Source organism: Anomaloglossus baeobatrachus, chromosome 9 (assembly GCF_048569485.1).
Source record: "Anomaloglossus baeobatrachus isolate aAnoBae1 chromosome 9, aAnoBae1.hap1, whole genome shotgun sequence".
Lineage (NCBI taxonomy): Eukaryota > Metazoa > Chordata > Amphibia > Anura > Aromobatidae > Anomaloglossus > Anomaloglossus baeobatrachus.
In genome coordinates, this window is record NC_134361.1 from 221742500 (window position 1) to 221769255 (window position 26756).

A 26756-nucleotide genomic window follows, 5' to 3' on the forward strand; every position below is an offset into this window, starting at 1 on the left:
CCCTCTGGCGGGGTGACCGGCCTGGCTGCCTCACCAGGGAAACCCGGTGTACGGTCCAGTGTTTCCACCACCCGGACGTAACATGTTAACTGGAGAAGGGACATCTAAACTGGTCCTCAATCTAGGGACCCTTCGCTATCCCTTATTCCAGAGGTAAGCTTGATGGTAGCCAGGTATGAACTGCTAGCGTGACCCTAACTTCTGGCCGAAATCTAATCTAACACCACTTCTCCCCGCCCCAGCAGAGGGCCAAGACCGGAGAAGCAAACCCCACAAATAACACTTATAGGGGAAAAACCAAAACACATGCACACTGCAGTCAGACAAAAGGGAGAGACAATACGTGCCCAGGAAGAAATAAAACACAGGGAGAAAATAAACTACCAACAGGGATATTTCCACACCACACAGGAAAGCACACAACAGATCTCCAGGCTCTGGATCACTACAATAGGATCGGTATTGCTGGAGATATATTCGGCAAGGAGCAATTGGATCCAGTACCTTATAAAGAATGAAGGTGGCTGTGAATGGTCATTAGCAGCCTGAGCTGCTAACACCGCATGACAGGAGGATAGAGAAAGAGGCAGACACATAGCGTTGTCCTCAATTTTCTAGCAAATGTTTACGTCACCGTAGTACCGATTCACATCATCTACATTGGGTTAAGATGCTTTATGAAGTTGTCCATAAAAAAACATAATGTCATCTACAAGTAAAGCAATAGTTTGACACTTATTTCAATTGTGGGAAAATATCCAGAGCATGTAAGTGGAGTTCACTTTATTCATTAATTTCAGGTCCAGCTCGGTGGGACGGGTGCAAAGGAGGACAGATTTTGAGAACAGCTGAGAGCCTATGATATGCTTTAACTAGTAGTGTTGAGGAGAGCCATTGGATCAAATACTTAATTTACCTCTGGACATAGGGGATTGTAGGAAGTGTGTTCAATGAAATTGATTCTCTATACAAAAGCCAGTTTACAGAGATATCCAAGATGGCCCCCAATGACATCACAGACCCATCCATCAGCATCCACTGCAGATCCACCTCGATGATGTCATAAACCCACCCATCAGCATCACCGCAGATCCACCTCGATGACATCATAGACCCGCCTACGATGATGCCCACCAATCAATCCATGGACTAAGCCATTGTTCAACACACTGGCCAATGGGCATATCCGAACATGCCTTCTACAGAGATAACCATGTCCATACACTAGTTTATATAGGCTGCAGATTTGCCAAATAAAGCCCTGTTTTAGGCCAACCTCTGATCGAGGAAAGAGACATCCGACTGTGTGTGTCTGGTGTTGGATTCTTTCATGCATGAACTTGATCCACTCTAATTAAGTCAGGAGCAGGCAACTGGTGTAAAATAGTTCACCCTAACAATTAGCGCCCAACGTGGGGCCAACATAGGAGACACCCTAAAATCCTGAGGACCGGCAATTGGAATGGCATGACGCGCTACATACCCCATCACAGAACCTGATCACTTCCTAACGAGTACATGGTAAGTCTGCTGATTTTTCAAAATCTGTAGCCTTTTCCAGATCAGTCATATAATAATATAATAATAATTTTTATTTATATAGCGCCAATATATTTCGCAACGCTTTACACTTCAGAGGGGACATGTACAGACAATATGAGACAATACAAAATAACAAAATTAAGATACCAAGAGGAGTGAGGGCCCTGCTCGTAAGCTTACAGTCTATGAGGAAATAGGGGAGGCACAAAAGGTGAATGGGCGAAGGGGCGGGGGGGGGAGCTTGTCATATATGGTCCAGCCCTCGATTTAATATGGGATTCAAAACCAGCTGCGTGGACTGGTCACCAGCCAGAAATTTATACAGGTACAGAGTGTAAAAAAGTACATGGAGAGGAATGGAATCAGAAGATACAGGGGACAAGAATTGGAAGTAAATTTTCTGAAGGGCAGAAGGGGACTAGATTAGATTGAGGGCGGTGAGGTGATAGGCTAGTCTGAAGAAATGCGTTTTTAGGGCCCGCTTAAGAGCTCCTACACAAGGCGGCCATAAGTGGAGCACGATTTGGGGGATTGTCCAGAACATAGATTCCAATAATGTTTAATACATACACCCCCAAATTCTATTTTTAATATAATGAGACATGCAAATATCAATTTGTATAGTAAAAGTAACAACCCAATGAAATAAATCCTGGCCTCTCCTCCCCCGCCTCCCGGAGACTGTGCGCATGTCACAGCATCTCCGGAAGTGTTCCTAAGGAGTGTGCGCCGCTACCCCTCTCTTGGAGGGCCAGCGCGTCACTCCCAAGAGATGCTTCCCAGCCTATTGCTGAGAGGCACTGGGTATTTGGGGCAGGTTCCCACTAGGGGAGTTGCCTTATCAACACGTTAGCTTAGCTAGTTAGGTTCCAGTGCTTTAGCTAGGTAGTTGCCAGGTCTCTTGTCCTGATCCTACCTGCTCTGTCCAGTCAGTCCTATCCTTGTTGGTCTTGTCCTGTCACTGCCATTGTTCGTGCCCATCCTGGCCATGCCTTTGGCCTCAGCTACTCCGGTGGCTCCTGCCACACTAGAGACTGTGCCTGCCCATCCCAGCTGTGCCTCCAGCCTCAGCTATCCCAGTGGCCCTTGGCACTCTAGAAACTATGCCCACCCATTCCAGCTGTTTCCTCTGCCTAAGCCATCCTGGAGCTTCGAGCCTCGCTAGCAACCTGTCTGTCCAGGCCGTACCCTTTGCCTCTGCCAGTCTGGTGGTCCCTGTCTACACTCAAGACTCAGCCCTCTGCTCCTGTGTCTGGGGGCAGCTGCCACAGTCCTGGTCCCTGCCTTGGGTGTAGCACCTGGCGTCCACCTCTTGGTGAGTGCATAGTCAATGATGAAAAATATTCCAGCTTTCAGGAGTATATATAAAAATTCCTTTTTATTACAAATAGCTAACATCCAATAACAGGAGAGTGTTCTCAGAGGATAAAAGAAATCGCAAACCGCATGTGACCGGATCCTGCCCTTATTTCTATGCATTTTCAATGGAATTGCGTTAAGATGCTGTTGCATGCGGTTGGGTGCGGCACACACAACGGATCCTTTGTTTAGCGATTTTTTACCTAGGTCCCAAAACTCAACATGTTGCGTTTTTGACCTTGATCAAAAAACTGCATCTGAACGGATGCTTCAGCTTGCGGCTGGAGCTGTAATGTATGTGAATGGGTGCCGGATCCCGCTTTTCAAATGCGGTTGCATCCATCACGAATGGATCCAGTTTGCCATACAGAGCATGCTCTGAAGCTGCCTGGCGTGAACACAGTCTCAGCTGATCGCTCATAAAAGCCAGCCGCCGGCTGATCAGCTGATCGCTCATAAAAGCCGGCCGCCAACTAATCAGCCGGCGGCTGGCTTTTATGAGCAATCAGCTGATCAGCCAGCTTTTATGAGCGATCAGCTGATCAGCCGGCGGCCGACTTTTATGAGCAATCAGCTGATCTCTCTCTTTCTCTCTCTATTTCTATCGCTATCTCTCTCAAGACAAGGATCGTGGAGGCGTGAGAGAGGGTAATAGAGATGGAGTGTCTAAGTGTGTCTGTGTATTTATTTCTAATAAAGTATTTTTTCTCTGTGTGATGTCTTTTTTTTAACCCGTTATTGGAGATTCTTAATGGCTGGGTCAAAATGGGCCTGACATTAAGAATCTCTGGCTTAATATAAGCTGGTAAAACAAAGCTGGTATTAACCCCTTATTACCCAGTGTGTCACCCGGCGCCAGGGCCGCTGGGAGAGTTGGATACAGCGCCAGAATATGGCGCTTCTATGAACGCTCCATTTTCTGGGGTTGCTGCGGACTGCAATTCACAGTGGGGGGACCCAGAGAGCTTGGGCCACCCTGCACTGTGCATTCCAATCTCCAGCTGCCTAGTTATACCTGGCTGGACACAAAAATTGGGCAAAGACCACGTCGGGTTTTTTTTTTTGAAATTATTTAATGAAATAATTAAAAAAAGGGCTCCCCTATATTTTTGGTTTCCAGCCGGGTATAAATAGGCAGCTGGGGGGGGGTTGGGGGCAGCTTGTACCTGCCTGCTGTACCTGGCTAGCATACAAAAATATGGTGAAGCCCATGTCATTTTTTCTTTACCCCCTAAAGGCTACTTTACACGCTGCGATATCGGTTCCGATATCGCTAGCGTGGGTACCCGCCCCCATCTGTTGTGCGACACAGGCAAATCGCTGCCCGTGCCGCACAACATCGCGCAGACCCGTCACACATACTTACCTGCCCGGCGACGTCGCTGTGACCGGCGAACCGCCTCCTTTCTAAGGGGGCGGTCCGTGCGGCGTCACAGCGATGTCACTGAGCGGGCACCCAATAGAAGCGGAGGGGCGGAGATGAGTGGCCGGAACATCCCGCCCACCTCCCTCCTTCCTCATAGCGGCCGGGAGGCAGGTAAGGAGAGGTTCCTCGTTCCTGCGGTGTCACACATAGCGATGTGTGCTGCCGCAGGAGCGACGAACTACATCGTTACTGCTGCAGTAACGATAATCGAGAATGGAGCCCCATGTCACCGATGAGCGATTTTGCACGTTTTTGCAATGATGCAAAATCGCTCATCAGTGTCACACGCAGCAACATCGCTAATGCGGCCGGATGTGCGTCACAAATTCCATAACCCCAACGACTGCGCATTAGCGATGTCGCAGCGTGTAAAGCCCCCTTAACCCTATGGTAAGGGTTATGTGTTTGGGCTTTATGTTTTTTGTTTTTTTTAATGAATTTAAAAGAAAAAATTGACATGGGCTTCGCCCATCAAGCACCTGAGCATTTTACTGCTAACTCATCCCTACTCCTGAACACACAGCCAGCAGAACAAGTAATCAGATCAGCTGACTCCAGTGTTGGCCGATTACTTGTTCTGTGTACCGCTGCATCCATCACAGAGTGTGCGGGCTGTGAGGTCAGCTGACTCCAGTGCAGGCCTAACTCAGCTAACCTTACAGCCCGCACACACTGCGATGGATGCAGTGGTACACAGAACAATTATCGGCCGATGCTGGAGTCAGCTGATCTGAACTTAGCTGCACTCCTGACCACACAGCCCGCACACGAGATCGGCAGCAGTGCATCAACAGCGTGTGTGAGCTGTCACATCAGGAGTTCAGCTGACACCCGATCAGCTGACCCCAGTCCCGAACGATAAATTCTTTGTCCCGCTGCATCCAGGATCCGGTAAATAACAATTGCGGTTGCACGCGTTGGACATTCCATCTGCAGGATCTGGTGATATGCGCTTTCCTTTTTTTTGGTGCTGGGCAAAAAAAAGCTGATGTGAAACCAGCCTAACACAGATACATGTTTCAGACGAGGTGTCCTTTGTCAGAGCTCTTTTTTCAGAGGATCTTAGCTATTTGGAATAAAAGAAATTTTTATATACAGTTAGGTCCAGAAATATTTGGACAGTGACACAAGTTTTGTTATTTTAGCTGTTTACAAAAACATGTTCAGAAATACAATTCTATATATAATATGCGCTGAAAGTGCACACTCCCAGCTGCAATATGAGAGTTTTCACATCCAAATCGGAGAAAGGGTTTAGGAATCATAGCTCTGTAATGCATAGCCTCTTCTTTTTCAAGGGACCAAAAGTAATTGGACAAGGGACTCTAAGGGCTGCAATTAACTTTGAAGGTGTCTCCCTCGTTAACCTGTAATCAATGAAGTAGTTAAAAGGTCTGGGGTTGATTACAGGTGTGTGGTTTTGCATTTGGAAGCTGTTGCTGTGACCAGACAACATGCGGTCTAAGGAACTCTCAATTGAGGTGAAGCAGAACATCCTGAGGGTGAAAAAAAAGAAAAAATCCATCAGAGAGATAGCAGACATGCTTGGAGTAGCAAAATCAGCAGTCGGGTACATTCTGAGAAAAAAGGAATTGACTGGTGAGCTTGGGAACTCAAAAAGGCCTGGGCGTCCACGAATGACAACAGTGGTGGATGATCGCCGCATACTTTCTTTGGTGAAGAAGAACCCGTTCACAACATCAACTGAAGTCCAGAACACTCTCAGTGAAGTAGGTGTATCTGTCTCTAAGTCAACAGTAAAGAGAAGACTCCATGAAAGTAAATACAAAGGGTTCACATCTAGATGCAAACCATTCATCAATTCCAAAAATAGACAGGCCAGAGTTAAATTTGCTGAAAAACACCTCATGAAGCCAGCTCAGTTCTGGAAAAGTATTCTATGGACAGATGAGACAAAGATCAACCTGTACCAGAATGATGGGAAGAAAAAAGTGTGGAGAAGAAAGGGAACGGCACATGATCCAAGGCACACCACATCCTCTGTAAAACATGGTGGAGGCAACGTGATGGCATGGGCATGCATGGCTTTCAATGGCACTGGGTCACTTGTGTTTATTGATGACATAACAGCAGACAAGAGTAGCCGGATGAATTCTGAAGTGTACCGGGATATACTTTCAGCCCAGATTCAGCCAAATGCCGCAAAGTTGATTGGACGGCGCTTCATAGTACAGATGGACAATGACCCCAAGCATACAGCCAAAGCTACCCAGGAGTTCATGAGTGCAAAAAAGTGGAACCTTCTGCAATGGCCAAGTCAATCACCAGATCTTAACCCAATTGAGCATGCATTTCACTTGCTCAAATCCAGACTTAAGACGGAAAGACCCACAAACAAGCAAGACCTGAAGGCTGCGGCTGTGAAGGCCTGGCAAAGCATTAAGAAGGAGGAAACCCAGCGTTTGGTGATGTCCATGGGTTCCAGACTTAAGGCAGTGATTACCTCCAAAGGATTCGCAACAAAATATTGAAAATAAAAATATTTTGTTTGGGTTTGGTTTATTTGTCCAATTACTTTTGACCTCCTAAAATGTGGAGTGTTTGTAAAGAAATGTGACAATTCCTACAATTTCTATCAGATATTTTTGTTCAAACCTTCAAATTAAACGTTACAATCTGCACTTGAATTCTGTTGTAGAGGTTTCATTTCAAATCCAATGTGGTGGCACGCAGAGCCCAACTCGCCAAAATTGTGTCACTGTCCAAAGATTTCTGGACCTAACTGTATACTCCTGGAAGCTGGAATTTTTTTCATCATTTTTCCGGGCTTTATCCCAGGGAGTTTGTTCCTATAGATGTGAGCTGGCAAGTTTTTCTTTCTCACATGTTTCTTATTCAAGCCCCTCCCATGAAAATGGTAAGTCCGGGGTCCCCCTGTGGTCCAGGGGGTCCACTTCAGCTTGTCGCAGTACCATCACCCAGCGGAGAGTGTGACACTCCTGCTGCTTTACTTTTCCACTATAGATCAATAAGTGTCATTGGCCTAAATTGCTCAGTTTCTTTCTAACTAAACGCCCATTTTTTGTTTTCCAGTATCTGGGGGTCAAAGATTGCCCTCACTAGATTTACTGCATAAAATCGAGTCACAGAAGGTTAAAGCAGCAACTGAAGAAGGAGCCATGATCCTGAACACACTGGTTTTCCTGCTCGGTGCAGCCTTTATCTGTGGCCGGGCAGACGACACCTGTCCAGGTACGTGACGACCACATGTATCATGTATTACTATAGACTGCTTGCTACTCCATGAATGTCTATTGGTCGCAGCCGTCACATTGAGTTCTAGACCTCTGTCTACATTTATTATAACAGTGACCGGTGACATCCCACAAGCCGATACATCTATTCCATGAAAGCTTTTGTACATTCCTACATTGGATTATACAATCACTTTGTTCCATGTCACCTACCAATTTTGCAGAGTAAAAAAAAAAAAGCTACGGTATCAGACTCTATTTGAGGTAAAAAAAAAAAAAATAATCTTTAATGGTTTAATCAAGTATTTGAAAATCGTTTTTTCTTATTTCCCAACAGATATAAAAGTGATGGGAGTTGGGGAATCAGACAAGGTGGTTATTCTGAGCGGATGCCCAGGGATTCCTGGACAACCGGGACTTCAGGGACCTCTAGGACCACCGGGATATAAAGGTAAATTTAGGGAATGAATAACTTAGTCTAAAATTAAAAAAAAAAATACTGTCTACTACTTCTATAAATATAAAGATTCTGGATAGAAAATTGTGGGGGGTGATTTAGTGAATCCTGCTTTGAGCAGACGACCCAGGAGGTCCCTTCCAACTCTAACATTCTATGATTCTGAGTCTATTATTTCCTTATCTCTTTGTGTTCCTTATTTGTTTGTTGTTTCATTAATGACCCCCATACACATCACCTAAAGTCCGTCACTTCTGCTGATTTTGGTGGCGCAGACGACCATCTGATGTCCATGGGGACCTCTGAGCTCTCCACAGATAGAGGTCTGGGGAGATAAAGATTGGGAAGTTGAAGTTCCAGTGTCCGATCCTCTTGTTTTCAATAATGTGAGAGACATATGTGACTCCGTATCGGTGGGCGGTCGGGAGGGGCACGTTCAACTAAACCACAAGGGTGTCTTAATGGTGTTTAATGAACAAATCTGGAGACCATTGGGTAGAAGTCTCTGATAGGACTCTTATTCCTGTCTGTGGATGGTAAATTGTATTGCCTTTGAGTACGTTTATACATTGGGCGCAATGTAGGCAGAAAGAGGGAAGACTCTTTTGGGTCGGTAGAAACTGTTGGACCTAGAGCCCTCGTCTACTCAGTCTAATTTGTTTGACAGTGTCTCACGACATGGTGCAATCCTTAACAAACGATGAAGGCCAAACATAATACTAAAATATTAGATGTAGTAGTATTTGATGTGGGGCGTTTTTATTTTTGCATCAGATTTTGTAATGACAGTTATATTATGACATTTCCTTCATATTATGAGTTAAACCAATGTTCTATGAAACTCAGTCTTTTCAAAATTTTGGAAATTATTCTTCTGCTCAGGGAGATATTGATAAAATCTCATTTATTTCAAAGAGGGTGTACTCATTTGTGCTGAGCCCTGTATATGGGTTAGCTGGGATGATCAATTGTGTATTAATGGATATTAGTCAGTAAACAATGTCAGGAATATCATCCACATGGGAGTTCCCACTGTGTGCTATTATGCAACATGTCCTGCCTTACATAGGGCCTTCCACTTGATATTAATATATACTGTATATATTTCTTTTCTAGTGTAAATGCCGCTGTTCTCCTGAATCGGTCAATGTTTTTCTTTTGTTTCTATGCCTCTCTGTTCCTGAGATATGGCCTCATCTTTCCAGTATATAAATATAGTCTTTTTAGTCAACTGGGAGTGGTCCTTATGAACACACCCACAAAGAAGGGTCAATAACCACACCCACTTGGCAAACATAGCTACATTTATATACTAGAAAGATGGGGCTATATCTCAGGAACGGAGAGGCGCAGGAACAAAAGAAAAACATCTCTGGATTCAGGAGAACAGCGGCATTTACACCAGAAAATTACATATTTATGGCAAGGGCCAAGTCCTCTTTAGTATTTTACTTCACAGTTTCTTTCAACATCTTCCATTAAATTGTAATGTGTATTTTTTCTTAATTAAGGTGATCTGGGATCTCCAGGAAAAGCAGGAGACAGAGGACTAACCGGAGAGAAAGGTAATGTTATATCATCACTTCTGATACACAGATTTCCATGATAAATTTCCTGCTATGTGTATTGGCTTGGATATTGCCAGTGACCTCCTGTAACTGTGAATCTAGAAATCACATCACTCAGAGACTGTTCAGTTAAATTTAATTTGCTTCCTCATCTAGCCAAACGTACAACCTGAAGGGAAAAGGAGCATAGGATTGGGCATGTTGAAATTTAACATGCCCAATCTCTTTTTCCCCAGAAGAACAGTCAGTTGGTCTCATACAAGACAGCCTCCCTCTAGTATGGCAGGTTCGCTGCCTTCTGTCTTCTACTTTCCTTTAGAGGCCATGAAAAATATTGATCTCTTTTTCTTTCAATTAATTCTTTTCTCTAATTCTTTATTTAATTGTAGGTGATGGGGGAGCTCAAGGGGACATGGGAGAACTGGGACCAACTGGAGAAAAAGGTAATGTCAGAAAAATGTATAGGAACCCCTTCATCAATAAGAAAAACATGGCTAATTTCTTCCAGAAACAGCACAGGTGAAGCCGGACTTAGATTGTCCTTCCAATGTAAGATGTTAAATTTCAGCCCTTTCTTGAAATTACTACATGGTCCCTGTGAGGTCTAAAACTAATAAAAGCTACCTATCCACCTGCTGATTGCCTGCTGTTATCTTCTCACTCTCTTGCGGTCTATTTGGCAAGTGACCACTGCAGCCAATCAGCAGCTGTTGTAATGACTTGTCGCTTGCCACTGTGGCTGCAAATTGACTGCAGCGGTCAGGTGGGAAAGGAAAAGATGGTGGTGGAGCACACAGATAAAGGAGCTGCAGTAATTCTATAGGTGAGTAAAGATTACCTACTCACCTGTTGATTCACTCTTCACCTTCCCAGTGCCGGATTGCCCATAATATCTTCTCTTTCACTTACTATCTAGCCAGCATATGACCACTGCAGCTACTGTAATTAACAGATACAGTAGTGACTTGGTTGCCGCTACAACTGCTGGTTGACTGCAGCGGTCAGAGGCAGAATAAGAAGATAGTGGTGAAGCACTTGGCCACAGGTGAGTACAGATTACCTACTCACCTGTTGACTCATCCTCCATCTTCCCGATAGCTAGGTGCTCCGCCAGTATCTTCTCATTCTCAGTTGGCAACTAATCGGCAGCTGTAGAAGTGAATTTTTGCTGTGGATGCCTACTGACCACAAAATGAGAAGATGGTGGGACAATGTGACGGAGGAGTGGTGGGGAATCTATAGTTAGGTAGGCATCCTTAATTATTTTCAGACTGAACTGGTGACATGCTGTAATAACAAGACAGTGGTGGAAACCCCCCTTAAATTTATTGGCCAATATCTAATGTGGATTACTGATATGTAGATGATCTGTTTTTTACCCACTTGTATTATTATACATCTTTAAAGCCATTTAGATATTGGATTTTGTGTTTTTATTAATTAGGAAATCAGGGAGCTACAGGGAGGCCTGGAGAGAGAGGACTACCTGGAGAAAAAGGTAAGATCACGTTGTGTAGACGTCTGATACAGAGGATGTATGAGGTTAGGAGCATGGCTGCTCTCGTCTGGGCACAGTGTCACTTTGCTCCACTCCATTGGCCATGTCTTAGGATATGGCTGAGCCAAATTGCTTGTTGCTATCACAGTTTACATTTCACAATACATTACATCACGATTCACATTATACATTATTTACAAAGACACAGGAAACAATTCACATAACAACACAACAGTGTGATTGGTGTCTTCAGGGAGGAATGTGACTGAAAGTGCACCTCCTTACATTCCTCCCCTTTTTAATAATGGTTGTCCTCGACCATTTGATGACCTAGAAGAAACCAATACAACACAACACAAAATATTAATAGCAATGATTTCTGCTCTAGAAAGTAGATGATGTCCACCCCTCACTTGGGTAGGCACAACGCATGATCCACTGGGTTGGGTCTCCAAAACCAAGTACGGTATCCAAGTCCGTTAACTAAGGGGATCATAAGCCAATGCAACACACTGCCCTTTCAGTCCGAGCGCACAGTCGAATGTTTCTGACCTGGCTGAAACATTGGGTCGTCCATCCCCCAACAAAAGTCCCCAGGACTAACGCAGTCATTCAAAGGACACAGTCCATGAGGGGCAAAGTCCATGATGGGGTTGGGGAAAAGTCCATGGCTGGCTGTGCAAAATCTCCCAATCCAACAGGGCGGTGCGCAATTAGCGCAAACAAATATGGAGGGGGCAATAAAACAAATTCGGTCATCCACTGCCAGGATTGGGAGTCCTGGATTTGAGGCTGCTCAGGAACCATCCCCGATCAAGGGTGCAACCCACACCACACAGCCTTTCTGATATGTGATTCTTTTACTTTCTTCCTTCAGGTGGAACCACTTAAGGACACAGCTGCCATAGATCATCCAGTTTTTTTATCATTTCTCACAGCAGGATAATGTTACCTCTGACAGTGACATTGTCAGTTTAAGTCAGTGTACTACACAGAACAATCTAGCTGATTACAAATGACTAAGCGGGATAATTTTTAGACTGCATTTTAATTTAAAAAACATGAAAAGTCTGTCAGTGCACTGTTATTAAATGTTTTTTTAGTTACTATATGGTTACCATGTTTCTATGCTGAGTGTTATGATCCGGAACCATGGAAGACCACCACAAATCATTGGTAAAAGGTGACAAGAGCATTGGCAACTAATCTGGCCGCCATCCCCTTACTAACCACCAACACTAGAAGTAGCCGAGGGGTGAACTAACATCCTGTGCACTGCGAACCCAGCCGGAGAACTAGCTATCCTAAAGGAAGGAAAGATGAATAACTCTCTGCCTCAGAAAATAGATAAGAATAGCAAGCCCCCCACATTCAAAGACTGCGGTGATATAGGAAAACACAATACACAGATAGATCATAGGATTAGCAAAAGGTGAGGCCCCCACTGACTAACATAGGAAAGGACAAGAAAGGGACTGATGGTGGCCAGAGAAAAACCCTGCAAAATTCCAAATTCCTGATAGTACAAAAAGGCCCTCAGATCGCACGATCTGAACTCCGTCCTATATCAGGCGCTCTTGTCATACCAATGAACAGAAAACAAGAATCATAACAAATTCAGAAAGCCACAAACACATGTACTTAAAGGAGCTATACTCCAAACAAAACTGCAGGGAGTTTCCCAGCTAAGCAACTGAGAGGGAATATCTATGAATGCAAATAAACTGAAAACAACCACAGCAAATGACAAACTCAGATAAGAGTAAAAGAACCAAACAATAAATAAAGAGCAAAGCACTTATCTGGGGTAGATGTGGTGTGGAGCAGAATGAAGCAGGCTGGTAAACAAGGAACAACAGACATCCGGCATAGCCTGCTATCAGACCAGGATTTAAATAAGCAGAGAGGTAGCAAAGGAAACGCCCATTGCTCAACACACCTGGTCTAAGACCAAACCATTCCTGGCCACCAGAGGGAGCCTCCCAGCAGCCAAAGCACAACTCTCATTCACAACAGCTGAGGTCACTTTGCCATTACTAAGGTGTTGTTTGGGTTAAACTGGATACAGTCCCAGGAGACTTCAGAGTGCTGCAAACATCTTTTCACGGAAATTGGAGGCTTAATAGTTTTGCTACTCCCAGTGAATCCATTCACTGCAAATCTTATTTTCGAAGGAAAAATTCATCAGACCTAGACAATTAGAATTTCAAAAGATTCGATCATCTCTAGCATTAACCCCTTGTATTCTGCTTCTATTGGGTGCATGGGGAAGGTTTTGTATCTTTTTATGCACATGTATGTATGCAATATGTATTTCTCATTATCTAGGAGACCTGGGACCTCCTGGGAAAACGGGAGATAGAGGGCAAACTGGACAGAACGGTAAGAACACGTCATGTAGACTTCTAGTAAAGAGGATGTATGAGGTTGGAAAAACATGGCTACTCTCTTTTAGAGACAGAGTCGCTATGGTCTTGAATATTAGACACAGTCTATATTGTTATAGTATTCTATCGTTGACCACCACGAAGGAATGTACATGGACACCATAATACGCAATGTCACCATACACAAACCATTTACGGCAGGACGCTCCATCAGACTCCGTCCCACAGACAGGAGTCAGATGGCTTGCAACGTGCCAATGGCACACGCGGTTAAACCGCGGACTGCAAAACACTCCAGCTTATCTGGATGTGACATTGCTGTTTCTTCACATGGTGGTGACAATTAGACCAAAAATTAAAAAATAAAAAATGATGTTGTGCAAACAAGAGGCCACAGCTTTAGCCTCATAGATGGATCTGGGTATCGATCACCTTCTTGCATTCTGCTCCTATCATGTGGATGCATAAAGTTTCACGTTTCTAGAGACATGTATATAGGCCACATCCACCCAACTAGTAGCCGTTCTTCTTACCCTCTCCCCTTTTTCACCCTCTACAAAAAAAGATTGGAGTTGAAGTCCATTCTTGGTGAGGTGTCCTGGGGTTTTTACTATCTCAGTTTGTTTTGTCTGTAAGTTATGTTTGTTCCCTTTTATATTGCATTATATTATTTCACTTCTCTGTCAGATCTTAGTATATAAATAATTATATAGAAAATGTATTATGTATTTTCTTAATTAAGGTGACAAGGGAACTTCAGGCCAAACAGGAGACAGAGGACAAACCGGAGAGAAAGGTAAGATCGTGTATTGTAGAGTTAAGGGGGCTTTACACACTGCGATATCGGTGCCGATATCGCTAGTGTGGGTACCCGCCCCCATCTGTTGTGCGACACGGGCAAATCGATGCCCGTGGCGCACAACATCGCCCAGACTCGTCACACTACTTACCTGCCCGGCGTCGTCGCTGTGACCGGCGAACCGCCTTCTTTCTAAGGGGGCGGTTCGTTCAGCGTCACAGCCACGTCACAGCAGCGTCACTGAACCGCCGCCCAATAGAAGCGGAGGGGCGGAGATGAGCGGGACGTAACATCCCGCCCACCTCCTCCTTCCGCATTGCCGCCGGCGGCAGGTAAGGAGAGCTTCCTCGTTCCTGCGGCGTGACACGGAGCGATGTATGCTGCCGCAGGAACGAGGAACAACTTCGTTACTGCTGTAGTACCGATATTCGAGAATGGACCCCCATGTTACCGATGAGCGATTTTGCACGTTTTTGCAACGATGAAAAATCGCTCATCGGTATCACACGCAACGGCATCGCTAATGCGGCCGGATGTGCGTCACGAATTCCGTGACCCCAAAGACTCCGCATTAGCGATGTCGTAGTGTGTAAAGCCCCCTTAAGAACACAGGGGTTGTATGAAAGTATAAAACATGACCGCTCTCTTCTAGATACCTCGTCACTCTTGTCTGGTAATTATGTGATGGGACTGAGCCACAATACTAGACATGGCCTATGTTGATATATGCTTAAAATAGCGCCACCTGATGTTTGCTTGATTCCTTATGAGAATGTCCACCTCATGTATCCGGTATTGGTGGTCACACATGCTCAGTCGTTCAGCCCCACCACTTAGATCCTCATGTACATGGGTGGCTGATTGATTCCCCATCAACAAGAATCAGTGCAATAAGAGCAATTTTTTCTCACCAGCCCTGGACGTCATATCAGGGTTTAAGCATTTGTAGAGAGATGAAAAGATAACATTGTAACTCAAGAGGTTATTGAGATCTACTTTGTAGCAAGTTATGATAACTTGCTACTGGCACAGGCGACTCTAGGCACCAGTGATATAATTTTCCTCTGGGCGTGTGATACTATTCCCTTCAGATCTTTCTAACTTAGGTCACATATGATATGATGACACAAAAGCCCCAAAAGTAAAGCAATAACATAGAAGGATTCAGACCATGTTTCTCCCAACAATGTGTTACGTCGCCACCGGAGTCTGCTCCAGCGACTTCTGCTCCGATCGCCAGGCGACGCCGTGTTCCCACCATGGATGGTGCTGGTGATGGGAGAGGAGTTGGTGCCCGTGGCTCTGCGGAGCACAGGCTCCGCTCATCCACTAGGCTGGGTTTCCCTGGAGCCTGCAGTACCACTGGCTGACTGTAGGTGGCGTGTGTCTTCCGGCTGAAGTTGCCAACATTCACCTGCAGCCAATGGGAAGACACCACACCCTTCTTATTCCCCCTGCTGTCACATGATCACTGCCAGAGATAGTTCTGTTTTTCCTGGCTCCTGCTCCGTCCTGTTCTATTTGGTGATTCCTGTGTGCTGACTTCTGCGTGTTTTCTGACTACCCTTCTGCCTACCGTTTTTGTACCTCGCTGCCCGATCCGGATTTGACCTCTGCTCCGTTTGCTGACTACGTCCTTGCCTGCCGATTCTGTCCCTGTTCTGCTATTCCTAGTTTGACCCTGCCTGACTAATACTCTCATCGGACTGCAGCCTTCCACAGGTAGTGATCTCCATTGCCCTGTGTAATTCCAAATCCCTGTATAGGGGTTAAAGGGTTTCAGGGTTCTCTGGGTCCTGCTTAGTGGGTGGCTTCCCTCTAGCCTCCCCATTACAGCCCATCTGAGTCTGTGGATCCAGGCAGGCCATTACACAATGCACCAGTCAACATCAAGACTGCAACACCAAAAATGAGAAGTCATGGAATGATGGAAAATACACTATGGATTAGACATGTTAGTGATCTGCAAATGATGAAAAATGGAAAAAAATTCAAAACATCTGGATTTATTCAGTCTGCAACATGAGCCCTGAAGAAATTCTGGCATGTCTAGCCTCATATACTAAGGGGTGCTTTGCACACTACGACATTGCAGGTGCGATGTCGGAGGGGTCATGTCGAAAGTGACTCACTTCCTGCGTCGCTCTCGACATCGTAGTGTGTAAATCCTATATGATACGATTAACGAGCGCAAAAGCGTCGTAATCGTATCATCGGTGTAGCGTCGGCGAATTCCATAATTACGCCGACGCGACGGTCCGATGTTGTTCCTCGCTCCTGCGGCAGCACACATCGCTGTGTGAGAAGTCGCAGGAGCGAGGAACATCTCCAACCTGCGTCACCGCGGCTCCCGTAGGATATGCGGAAGGAAGGAGGTGGGCGGGATGTTTAAAACCCGCTCATCTCCGCCACTCCGCTCCTATTGGCCGCCTGCCGTGTGACGTCGTAGTGACGCCGCACGACCCCCTCCCCTTAAGAAGGAGGCAGGTTCGTCGCACGGCAGGTGAGTGCATGTGAAGCTGCCGTAGCGATAATATTCGCAACGTCAGCTATCACAATGATATCGCAGCTGCGACGGGGGCGGGGACTATCGCGCTCGGCATCGCAGCATCGGCTTGCGATGTCGTAGTGTGCAAAGTACCCCTAAAAATGTGGTTATTATTGGTTGTCTGGAGAAGGTTCTGCTGCTGAATGTGCTTGGGCAAATCATCAAGATCCTCTGCTGGCAGCTCCTGTATAATCACTGACCAATGATGTCCTGGTAGGGCTTGATAGGAGACAAGACTGGAGACGCTGAACTCATAAATACACAATAAATCAAGATGTTTTGAAAATTTATTTTCATTTTTTCATCATTTGCAGATCAGTAACGTCTCCAGCCTGTGATTTCATGACTTTTCCTTCTTGGAGTTACGATTTCAATGTTAAGGAGCATAGTTTCTACATAATGACAGCAAAAATAATTGTGCAAAAGTTGAGTTCCCACATTATGGCAGGAACATTATTAGTGCAGATACAGTGCCTACAAGTAGTATTCAACCCCCTGCAGATTTAGCAGGCTTACACATTCGGAATTAACTTGGCATTGTGACATTTGGACTGTAGATCAGCCTGGAAGTGTGAAATGCAGCAAAAAAGAATGTTATTTCTTTTATTATTTTTTTTTTTAAATTGTGAAAAGTTTATTCAGAGGGTCATTTATTATTCAACCCCTCAAACCACAAGAATTCTGTTTGGTTCCCCTAAAGTATTAAGAAGTATTTCAGGCACAAAGAACAATGAGCTTCACATGTTTGGATTAATTATCCCTTTTTCCAGCCTTTTCTGACTAATTAAGACCCTCCCCAAACTTGTGAACAGCACTCATACATGGTCAACATGGGAATGACAAAGGAGCATTCCAAGGCCATCAGAGACAAGATCGTGGAAGGTCACAAGGCTGGCAAGGGGTACAAAACCCTTTCCAAGGAGTTGGGCCTACCTGTCTCCACTGTTGGGAGCATCATCCGGAAGTGGAAGGCTTATGGAACTACTGTTAGCCTTCCACGGCCTGGACAGCCTTTGAAAGTTTCCACCCGTACCGAGGCCAGGCTTGTCCGAAGAGTCAAGGCTAACCCAAGGACAACAAGGAAGGAGCTCCGGGAAGATCTCATGGCAGTGGGGACATTGGTTTCAGTCAATACCATAAGTAACGTACTCCACCGCAATGGTCTCCGTTCCAGACGAGCCCGTAAGGTACCTTTACTTTCAAAGCGTCATGTCAAGGCTCGTCTACAGTTTGCTCATGATCACTTGGAGGACTCTGAAGATCGAGATCTTTGGTGCCAACCACACACGTGACGTTTGGAGATTGGATGGCACTGCATACGACCCCAAGAATACCATCCCTACAGTCAAGCATGGTGGTGGCAGCATCATGCTGTGTGGCTGTTTCTCAGCCAAGGGGCCTGGCCATCTTGTCCGCATCCATGGGAAGATGGATAGCACGGCCTACCTGGAGATTTTGGCCAAGAACCTCCGCACCTCCATCATGGATCTTAAGATGGGTCGTCATTTCATCTTCCAACAAGACAACGACCCAAAGCACACAGCCAAGAAAACCAAGGCCCGGTTCCAGAGGGAAAAAAATCAAGGTGTTGCAGTGGCCTAGTCAGTCTCCTGACCTTAACCCAATTGAAAACTTGTGGAAGGAGCTCAAGATTAAAGTCCACATGAGACACCCAAAGAACCTAGATAACTTGGAGAAGATCTGCATGGAGGAGTGGGCCAAGATAACTCCAGAGACCTGTGCCGGCCTGATCAGGTGTTATAAAAGACGATTATTAGCTGTAATTGCAAACAAGGGTTATTCCACAAAATATTAAACCTAGGGGTTGAATAATAATTGACCCACACTTTTATGTTGAAAATTTATTAAAATTTAACTGAGCAACAAAACTTGTTGGTTTGTAAGATTTATGCATCTGTTAATAAATCCTGCTCTTGTTTGAAGTTTGCAGGCTCTAACTTATTTGCATCTTATCAAACCTGCTAAATCTGCAGGGGGTTGAATACTACTTGTAGGCACTGTATAAGCTCCGGTCAGGAAAATATACGTGATAAAATGAAGCCGAGGAGAAGATGAAACGCTGTATCCAATACACAATATTCCTGCCGTGCAGATGGAGCTGGGAGTAACCCTCTTGTATTCTGCTCCTATCAGGTGGATGGGGAAGGTCACATCTCTACTGACATTTATGTATTATATTGTGTATTTTTCTTAATTAGGTAATATAGGAGTTCAAGGAATAAATGGAGACAGAGGAGCAACCGGACAGAAAGGTAAGATCCCATCATGCAGACTTCTAGCACAGGGGGTGTATGAAGGTAGGAAAACATGGCTGCTTGTAGACTCCGCGTCACTCTGCTCCATGGTCTGGGTCTTATGAATAGGACTGAGCCTGCACTTCACTGATTTATAGACCTAAGAAACTATTATGGCACCAGTAATCTATTCACATACATATTGTCACAATTACCGGTACTTATTGTCATCCTTTTTTAGGAAACAAAGGAGAAAAGGGTCAACTATATCCAGGTAAGTAAAGGGTTTTACATTTATTATTATACTCCAGAGCTGCACTCACTGTGTACATACATTACATTACTGATCCTGAGTTACATCCTGTATTATATTTCAGAGCTGCACTCACTATTCTGCTGGTGCAGTCACTGTGTACATACATTACTGATCCTGAGTTACATCCTGTATTATATTTCAGAGCTGCACTCACTATTCTGCTGGTGCACTCACTGTGTACATATATACATTACTGATCCTGAGTTACCTCCTGCATTATACTCCAGAGCTGCACTCACTATTCTGCTGGTGCAGTCACTGTGTACATTCATTACTGATCCTGAGTTACATCCTGTATTATATTCCAGAGCTGCACTCACTATTCTGCTGGTGCAGTCACTGTGTATATACATTACTGATCCTGAGTTACATCCTGTATTATATTCCAGAGCTGCACTCACTATTCTGCTGGTGCAGTCACTGTGTACATACATTACTGATCCTGAGTTACATCCTGTATTATATTCCAGAGCTGCACTCACTATTCTGCTGGTGCAGTCACTGTGTATATACATTACTGATCCTGAGTTACATCCTGTATTATATTCCAGAGCTGCACTCACTATTCTGCTGGTGCAGTCACTGTGTACATACATTACTGATCCTGAGTTACCTCCTGCATTATACTCCAGAGCTGCACTCACTATTCTGCTGGTGCAGTCACTGTGTACATACATTACATTACTGATCCTGAGTTACCTCCTGCATTATACTCCAGAGCTGCACTCACTATTCTGCTGATGCAGTCACTGTGTACATACATTACATTACTGATCCTGAGTTACCTCCTGTATTATACTCCAGAGCTGCACTCACTATTCTGCTGATGCAGTCACTGTGTATATACAGTACATTACTGATTCTGAGTTACCTCCTGTATTATACTCCAGAGCTGCACTCACTATTCTGCTGGTGCAGTCACTGTGTACATACATTACTGATCCTGAGTTACCTCCTGTATTATACTCCAGAGCTGCACTCACTATTCTGCTGGTGCAGTCACTGTGTACATACATTACATTACTTATCCTGAGTTGCATCCTGTATTACTCCAGAGCTGCACTCAGTATTCTGTTGGTGCAGTCACTGCATACATATATTACATGTTTTATCCTGTACTGATCCTGTATTATGCTCCAGAGCTGCACTCTGGTAGTATCACTCCCATTGGTTTCCAGGGTACGCAGGAATGAGGTACAGAAGGGTAAGACAGAGGTATAGTCAGGCGGTCTAAGGTCAGGGCAGGTGGCACAGGTTCAGAGTACATAGCCAAGTACAGGAGCGGGAAGGTCAGACAGGATGGGTATGTGAGTTGGGTCAATAACAGGAGAATAAATACAGATGCACGGACAGGACAGTAGCAGACAAACTGACTAGCAACCACGATCGGCAGAGAGTGGTGGGAGGAGCTGCATGAAACGGGTCCTGCTGGAACGGGATTGACCAGGGAACCTAATCTCTGCAGGCAACCAAAGGATTCAATCCCCGCTGAGACCGGCTGTGCCCCCTACGGCCAAATGGAAGCCACATGCAGAAGCAGCAGTGGAAGAAGGAATGGGGGCAACAACAGGCAACTCACCAGGGAGACATGACACGAGGAGGAAACAGGGAACATCAACTGATCAAAATACGGCGGGAGCCCACACATTTCTTTTCATTATTTTTTAAATAATTAAAAAAAAAATGAATGGGCTTCCTGTATTTTGATTGCCAGCCAAGGTAAAGCCAGGCAGATGGGGGTGGCAGCCTGTAACCATCCGCTTTACCATATTTTGATCATTAGTCAGGTAAAACCAGGAAGCTGGGGGCTGGGATTCTCCGCAGCCCGAAGCTGCCCCTGGAAATGGCGCATTGTTTCTTAGCTCCATTTCCAGGGGCTTTACCCGGCTCATCCAGCGGCCCTGATGGCGGTGGCACGCTGGGTAATAAAAGGGTTAATACCAGCTTTGCAGTCTTGTCTGGTACTAAGCCCGAAGTTCATGGTGTCATGCCAAATTAGACATGGTCACCATGAATTTCTAGTAAACAGAAAAAACAAAAACACAACACATAGAAAGAAAAGTTTCATTGGAAATAAAACAGAAAAAAAAAAACATTTAGAGGCTCCATCTTTATTATTAAAAAAATCCTTTGTCCGACGTAGTCCACAGGGACAGCAATGTCAGCTCTGCTTCAATGCTTTGTACTGTCTCTACAGAGCGAGAAGCAGACTGATAGTGACAGTCATGGTCAAAGTTCAATCAGTATTCACTGCACTGCTCGTCACTCGACAGTTTTCAGCTGTTTTCGGCCATGTTCGAGGTGACATCAGGGTTCACCCCAGTCCATGGCTTAGCCATTGGACTGGGGTGAACACTGACGTCACTGCAAACATGGCAGAAAACAGCCAAAGACTGCCGAGTGACGAGCAGTGCAGTGAATACGACCGGAAGTTAATGATCGGCCCCGGAAGCAGAAGCGGCCGGGAGACAGCGGCTGAGCGGGTCTGCAGGACGTGTCACGGGAGCGTTAAGTATAATGACAATGTTTATTATTACCTATATTCTTTATTTTACAGACCCCCCGCCCCATTCCAGAACTGTAAAGTCCAAGTTCGGTGTTTGGACGCAAGTTCGCATTATTTCAGAACCCGAACTCGAACTTTACAAAAAGCTCGGGCGAGTCTCCCGAACATCGGGGGGTTCGCCCATCACTAATGCTGAGCATACTGGAAGGAGCCTGTCTCTGGAAGAAGCTGAGGAGTCATGACTATTGCAGCTGTGATGTTTAGCTGTATTAGAAGAGTTGGTAGTGTGGCTATTTCCCCCTGTCTGTCTCCTTTACCTTGTGTTGTATTATTGCAGTGGTGAGACTAATGTTTCTCGCCGGCTGACTCATTAGCCAGGGTGAGTTCAAGGCGATCAAGAGTCTAGGCACGTGATGATGACGGTGGGGATCGACCCATCTAGGGGCGTTAGGGAGCATAGGGTACAGACTCAAGTGAGTTTCAGGAGTTAACCCCTCTCCCCTCTCACTATCGCCTGGGCCTTCCTTGTATACCATTCCCATCGTTACCCTTGTATTATGCTGCACGCTGAGCGTGACATTTTTACAAGCAGTCAGTAAAAGTCTAATTTTGTGCGGAATTTGGAGAAACCACCTGTTACATTGGTTGTTAGTTGTATTCAGTTATTTACATTATTCTTGTTTCACTGGAAAATTGCAAACAGCAGAAAGTTTGGAAATTTTGTTCGTAAACCAAATTTGCAATGGGTGTGAATAATTTTGATTGCTGTAACTGTCATTACACAGGGTAGTAATACGTCATTGTTCTGCAGATATTAGGACTAATAAAAAAACCAGATAAACAGTAAAGATCAACACTTACATATACAATAGGGTCACATAAAAAAATTATTAATTACTGAAGGACTTACATGTTCCCATTTATTTTGTAGCTGCAAAGAACTGTAAAGATCTGAGGGACCAAGGCATTGTTTTCAGCGGCTGGTACACGATACACCCGGATGGTATGCAGCCCTTGATGGTGCGATGTGACATGGTCACGGATGGAGGAGGCTGGATAGTAAGTTTACAATAAGAATTGCTCAATGTGGCTAAAGTTTTTTAATGTGTAAAACCTAAAAAAAATGTGGCTAATATGTAGTTTTTGAAAGGGGAACGGGAAGTGATAGGTGGAGAAAGCAGAAGGTATAAGATGTAATAGTCTGCAGATATCCAACGTCTGGAGTTTTTGGCCTGAAATGTTTCCTTTTGCTCTTGTTTGTGATTTTTAGGCATCCATTACCATTTACAGTCCATAGACATATCGTTGTCACAGTGATTGGGGCTCCTAGACTGGCCCTCAGATTAAGAAGGCCCTGGCTATCCCTTATCTCAGTGTTACCTCAGATGGTGAGGATGTCTGAGCCTTCAGCCTGACCCTACTCCTGACCAGCCGTCATCTAGGACAATATTGTATATCTAGGTCTAGTACAATATTAAACTTTCCGTTGTCTTTCTTGATTTCTATCTACCAAATAGCTCTATGGTCACTTACAGATAAGCAGCTGTAAAAATGGCCAAATACTCAGAATATTGGAAGGAAGAAAAAAAGCGAGGGAGGGGAACACAAAGGATTAATAGAGTAGAAGGTATAACATCTAATAAAAAGGGTTGAAAGAACCATGAAGATGAGATTAATGAATCCACCTTTCCTTCCAGGTGTTTCAGAGACGAGTTGATGGTTCTGTAGACTTTTACCAAAACTGGGAAACCTACAAAAGAGGATTTGGTAATCAAGAAACTGAGTTCTGGTTGGGCAACGAGAATATTCACCGTCTCACATCCGGAGGTAGAGATCACGTCCTGGTGATGGTCAATGCTGTTGTCATTGTTTTCTGGGATTACAGCTTTATAAATGTCCCGGTGACGATCATGGTGGTCTCTAATTTCCTCAGACATAGGGAAAAGTGGAGTCTATTACCGTCATCCAAGGTTCCATATTCTCTGTGGTCAATCCAGATTTATTCTGAGTATCAAAGATGTCTGACAATCTGATTCCTAGGGAATTAATGCTTGACAACTGGAGCGTCTCAAAAGAACCCTACAAGTTAGATTGTCTCAGATCTTCAGATTGAAGTCACGTGGGCTCAGGGTAGAGGGGCTTCTACCATAATCAGATTTTCAAATGATAAATTTGGATGGAAAATCCCTTGAAATGTTGTCCATTGAGTATCCACATCACTATGATATATCATCCTATAGGTAACTATCAGCTCCGTGTGGATTTAGAGGATTTTGACAATAAGCGAGTCTACGCCACCTACTCAAGATTCAGTCTTAAAGGAGAAGGAGATTTCTACAGGTTGAACTTTGATAAATTCATTGAAGGTACCGCAGGTAAGAGAAGCAGATGTTCCATAACTTGGTATCATTTACTGAAGCCACCAAGCAAAAAAAAAGTAATAGACAATTGTGGAAACTAAGTGCTTGTGATTCGGTCTCATAAATGGGGCTAGTTGTTAATTTTGAAGGAAAGCTGTAAAGTGCCGGCCACACACATTAGATGGCTGTCAGCCGAATGGTGCTTCAACCGATTGTTCGCCCAACAGCCATCTCAGGCAACATCCCTATACACAGGAGCGCTCACTCGGCCAAGACATCTTCGCCACAACATTATCTCTTGGAGAACAATGTGATTGGCACTCCGTAGATGGATATCTCCCCCAACCATTAGTCACCTACACGTTAGACCATTGGCCAAACCCATCAATATTGGCAGGTTTACACTAATGTTTAGGTGGTTGGCTACTTATAAGAACACTAAACCTGATAAGGGGGATGTGACTGCTACTTCTAGGGTTACTGAGTCATCTTAAGGAACATGTGCCCATCTCTGTTGTCACATATGGAAAGAAATCCGGGGGCTTGAACATATTCTTCTCTTGGTGGGTATACTCTTACTGACAAAACAATGACACATTACTTGTAATCCATTCATGTGTCTTAATCTGTTGAACTGGAAGAAGCTTCTATCCAAAAGTCTAGATGGTTACTAACTTGTTTCTTATTGTCACAAGACCACCAAACCCTGCACCTGCCCACCATACTCATGTACCTTCCAATTCACTACTTGTCTGCTTTCAAAGGGTTGAGTTCTGACTTTATTGAGCGGGTCCTCTTCTCAAGATCATCATCTCTCTGACAAGAGTGTCTTTAGGGCTTGAAGACCTGACTTGTCCTCCATTGCAAAAATAGTCCATTAGCTTGAATAAGAAATTACAGTTGGTTGGTCCTTTGGTGGAAGACCTTGCAACGTAATCCATAGTTATCGATCAAAGCATGGAAAGCCCTTTAGATGCCTTCATCTCCTGCCAACAATTCCCTGCTCCCCACAATGAGATGGAAGTCCTAAATAAAAACTATTTGTGGATTAAATAAAAAAAATATCTTGAGAATACTTCTCTTTTTGGCGTCCTTTGAAGGAAGACCTAGCAACCTAATCAGTGGCGTAGCTAGGGGTTCAGCTCAGGGGGGGCGAAACATCTGAGTGGGCCCCTAACCAGGTAACCGTGAAAACTACGTTGGAGGAGACTAATCGTGGGTATAGGGAATCCTCAGCCGAGGACGCTGATATTACCGCTATATGGTGACTATATAGTGGTAGATATCGGTCCTGCAGCACATACAAGAGATCACAGTACAGTTAGAGATAGTGACTTACAGCTGACGTTCTTTCGGATGGAATTGTTCACTTTTTTCATCCTTTCCATCTGGCCCAGACCGACATGACGACTTCTTCCAGCCACAACTCGTCTACAGAGATTATAACAAAGACACATTTGACTCCTCACATTACTGGCACCGTCCCCATCTAATCCCAACCTGCACAAACTCCTCATCCTGCCGTCACCCCAATACTGAGCCACTGCTGCCGTGTGTGTCCCTATTACTGCACCTGCTGTGTGGCACAAAAACCGACTCTACTTACTGTCCCACATAGTAATGCCACCACTGTGCCCCCCATATTAATGCCCCCACTGTGCCCCCCCATATTAATATCCCCATTGTGCCCCCCACATATTAATGCCCCCACTGTGCCTCCACATAATAATGCCACCACTGTGCCCCCCCACATATTAATGCCACCACTGTGCCCCCCACATATTAATGCCACCACTGTGCCCCCTACATAGTAACAATGCCGCCACTGTGCCCCCAGATGATAATAATGCCCCCACTGTGCCCCCTACATATTAATGAGCCCACTGTGCCCCCCATATATTAATGCCCCCACTGTGCCCCCCACATATTAATGCCACCACTGTGCCCCCCACATATTAATGCCACCACTGTGCCCCCCACATAGTAATGCCCCCACTGTGCCCCCCACATATTAATGCCCCCACTGTGCCCCCCACATATTAATGCCACCACTGTGCCCCCCACATATTAATGCCACCACTGTGCCCCCCACATATTAATGCCACCACTGTGCCACCCACATATTAATGCCACCACTGTGCCACCCTCATATTAATGCCCCAATTGTGCCCTTTACATGGTAAAATGCCTCCTTTGTGCCCTCTAGATGGTAACATTTCTCCCTAGAAAATATTAGTGCCCTGTATAAGTGCCCTAGAAAAATGCCCACATTTTGCTCCAAGAAAGTAATAGAGCCCCCAGTGTGCCTGTGATGGTCACAATACCCTGAGTGTCCCTATAACAATAATGGTTCTTAAGTATCCGCTTAACATTTAATAATGTACCCCCACGTACAGCTCGTCTATACACAGTATGAAGCCCCCCTACCTCTACTATATACAGGTTGTAAGAATATTTTCCAGCTCACCGTGACTTTAAAGTCCTGAGGATTCCTTCTGCAGTGCTCAGTACATAAAGTCG

The 26756-nt window shown here is 44.9% G+C and overlaps 2 protein-coding genes across 3 annotated transcripts in view; one reads left to right on the top strand and one right to left on the bottom strand.

Moving 5' to 3' along the window:
- The window catches only part of LOC142251627 (ficolin-1-like), a 293970-nt gene that overhangs the window by 159376 nt on the left and 107838 nt on the right, over positions 1-26756 (bottom strand). The window lies entirely within an intron of this gene.
- LOC142251915 (ficolin-1-B-like) overlaps positions 7468-26756 on the top strand; it is a 31587-nt gene continuing 12298 nt past the window's right edge. The window contains exons 1-12 of the mRNA XM_075324965.1: positions 7468-7540; positions 7880-7993; positions 9511-9564; positions 9957-10010; positions 11012-11065; positions 13394-13447; positions 14195-14248; positions 19019-19072; positions 19296-19328; positions 22808-22935; positions 23574-23703; positions 24117-24251. Of these exons, the coding sequence (XP_075181080.1) occupies positions 7468-7540; positions 7880-7993; positions 9511-9564; positions 9957-10010; positions 11012-11065; positions 13394-13447; positions 14195-14248; positions 19019-19072; positions 19296-19328; positions 22808-22935; positions 23574-23703; positions 24117-24251 (937 nt within the window). The remainder of the gene's footprint in view (positions 7541-7879; positions 7994-9510; positions 9565-9956; positions 10011-11011; positions 11066-13393; positions 13448-14194; positions 14249-19018; positions 19073-19295; positions 19329-22807; positions 22936-23573; positions 23704-24116; positions 24252-26756) is intronic.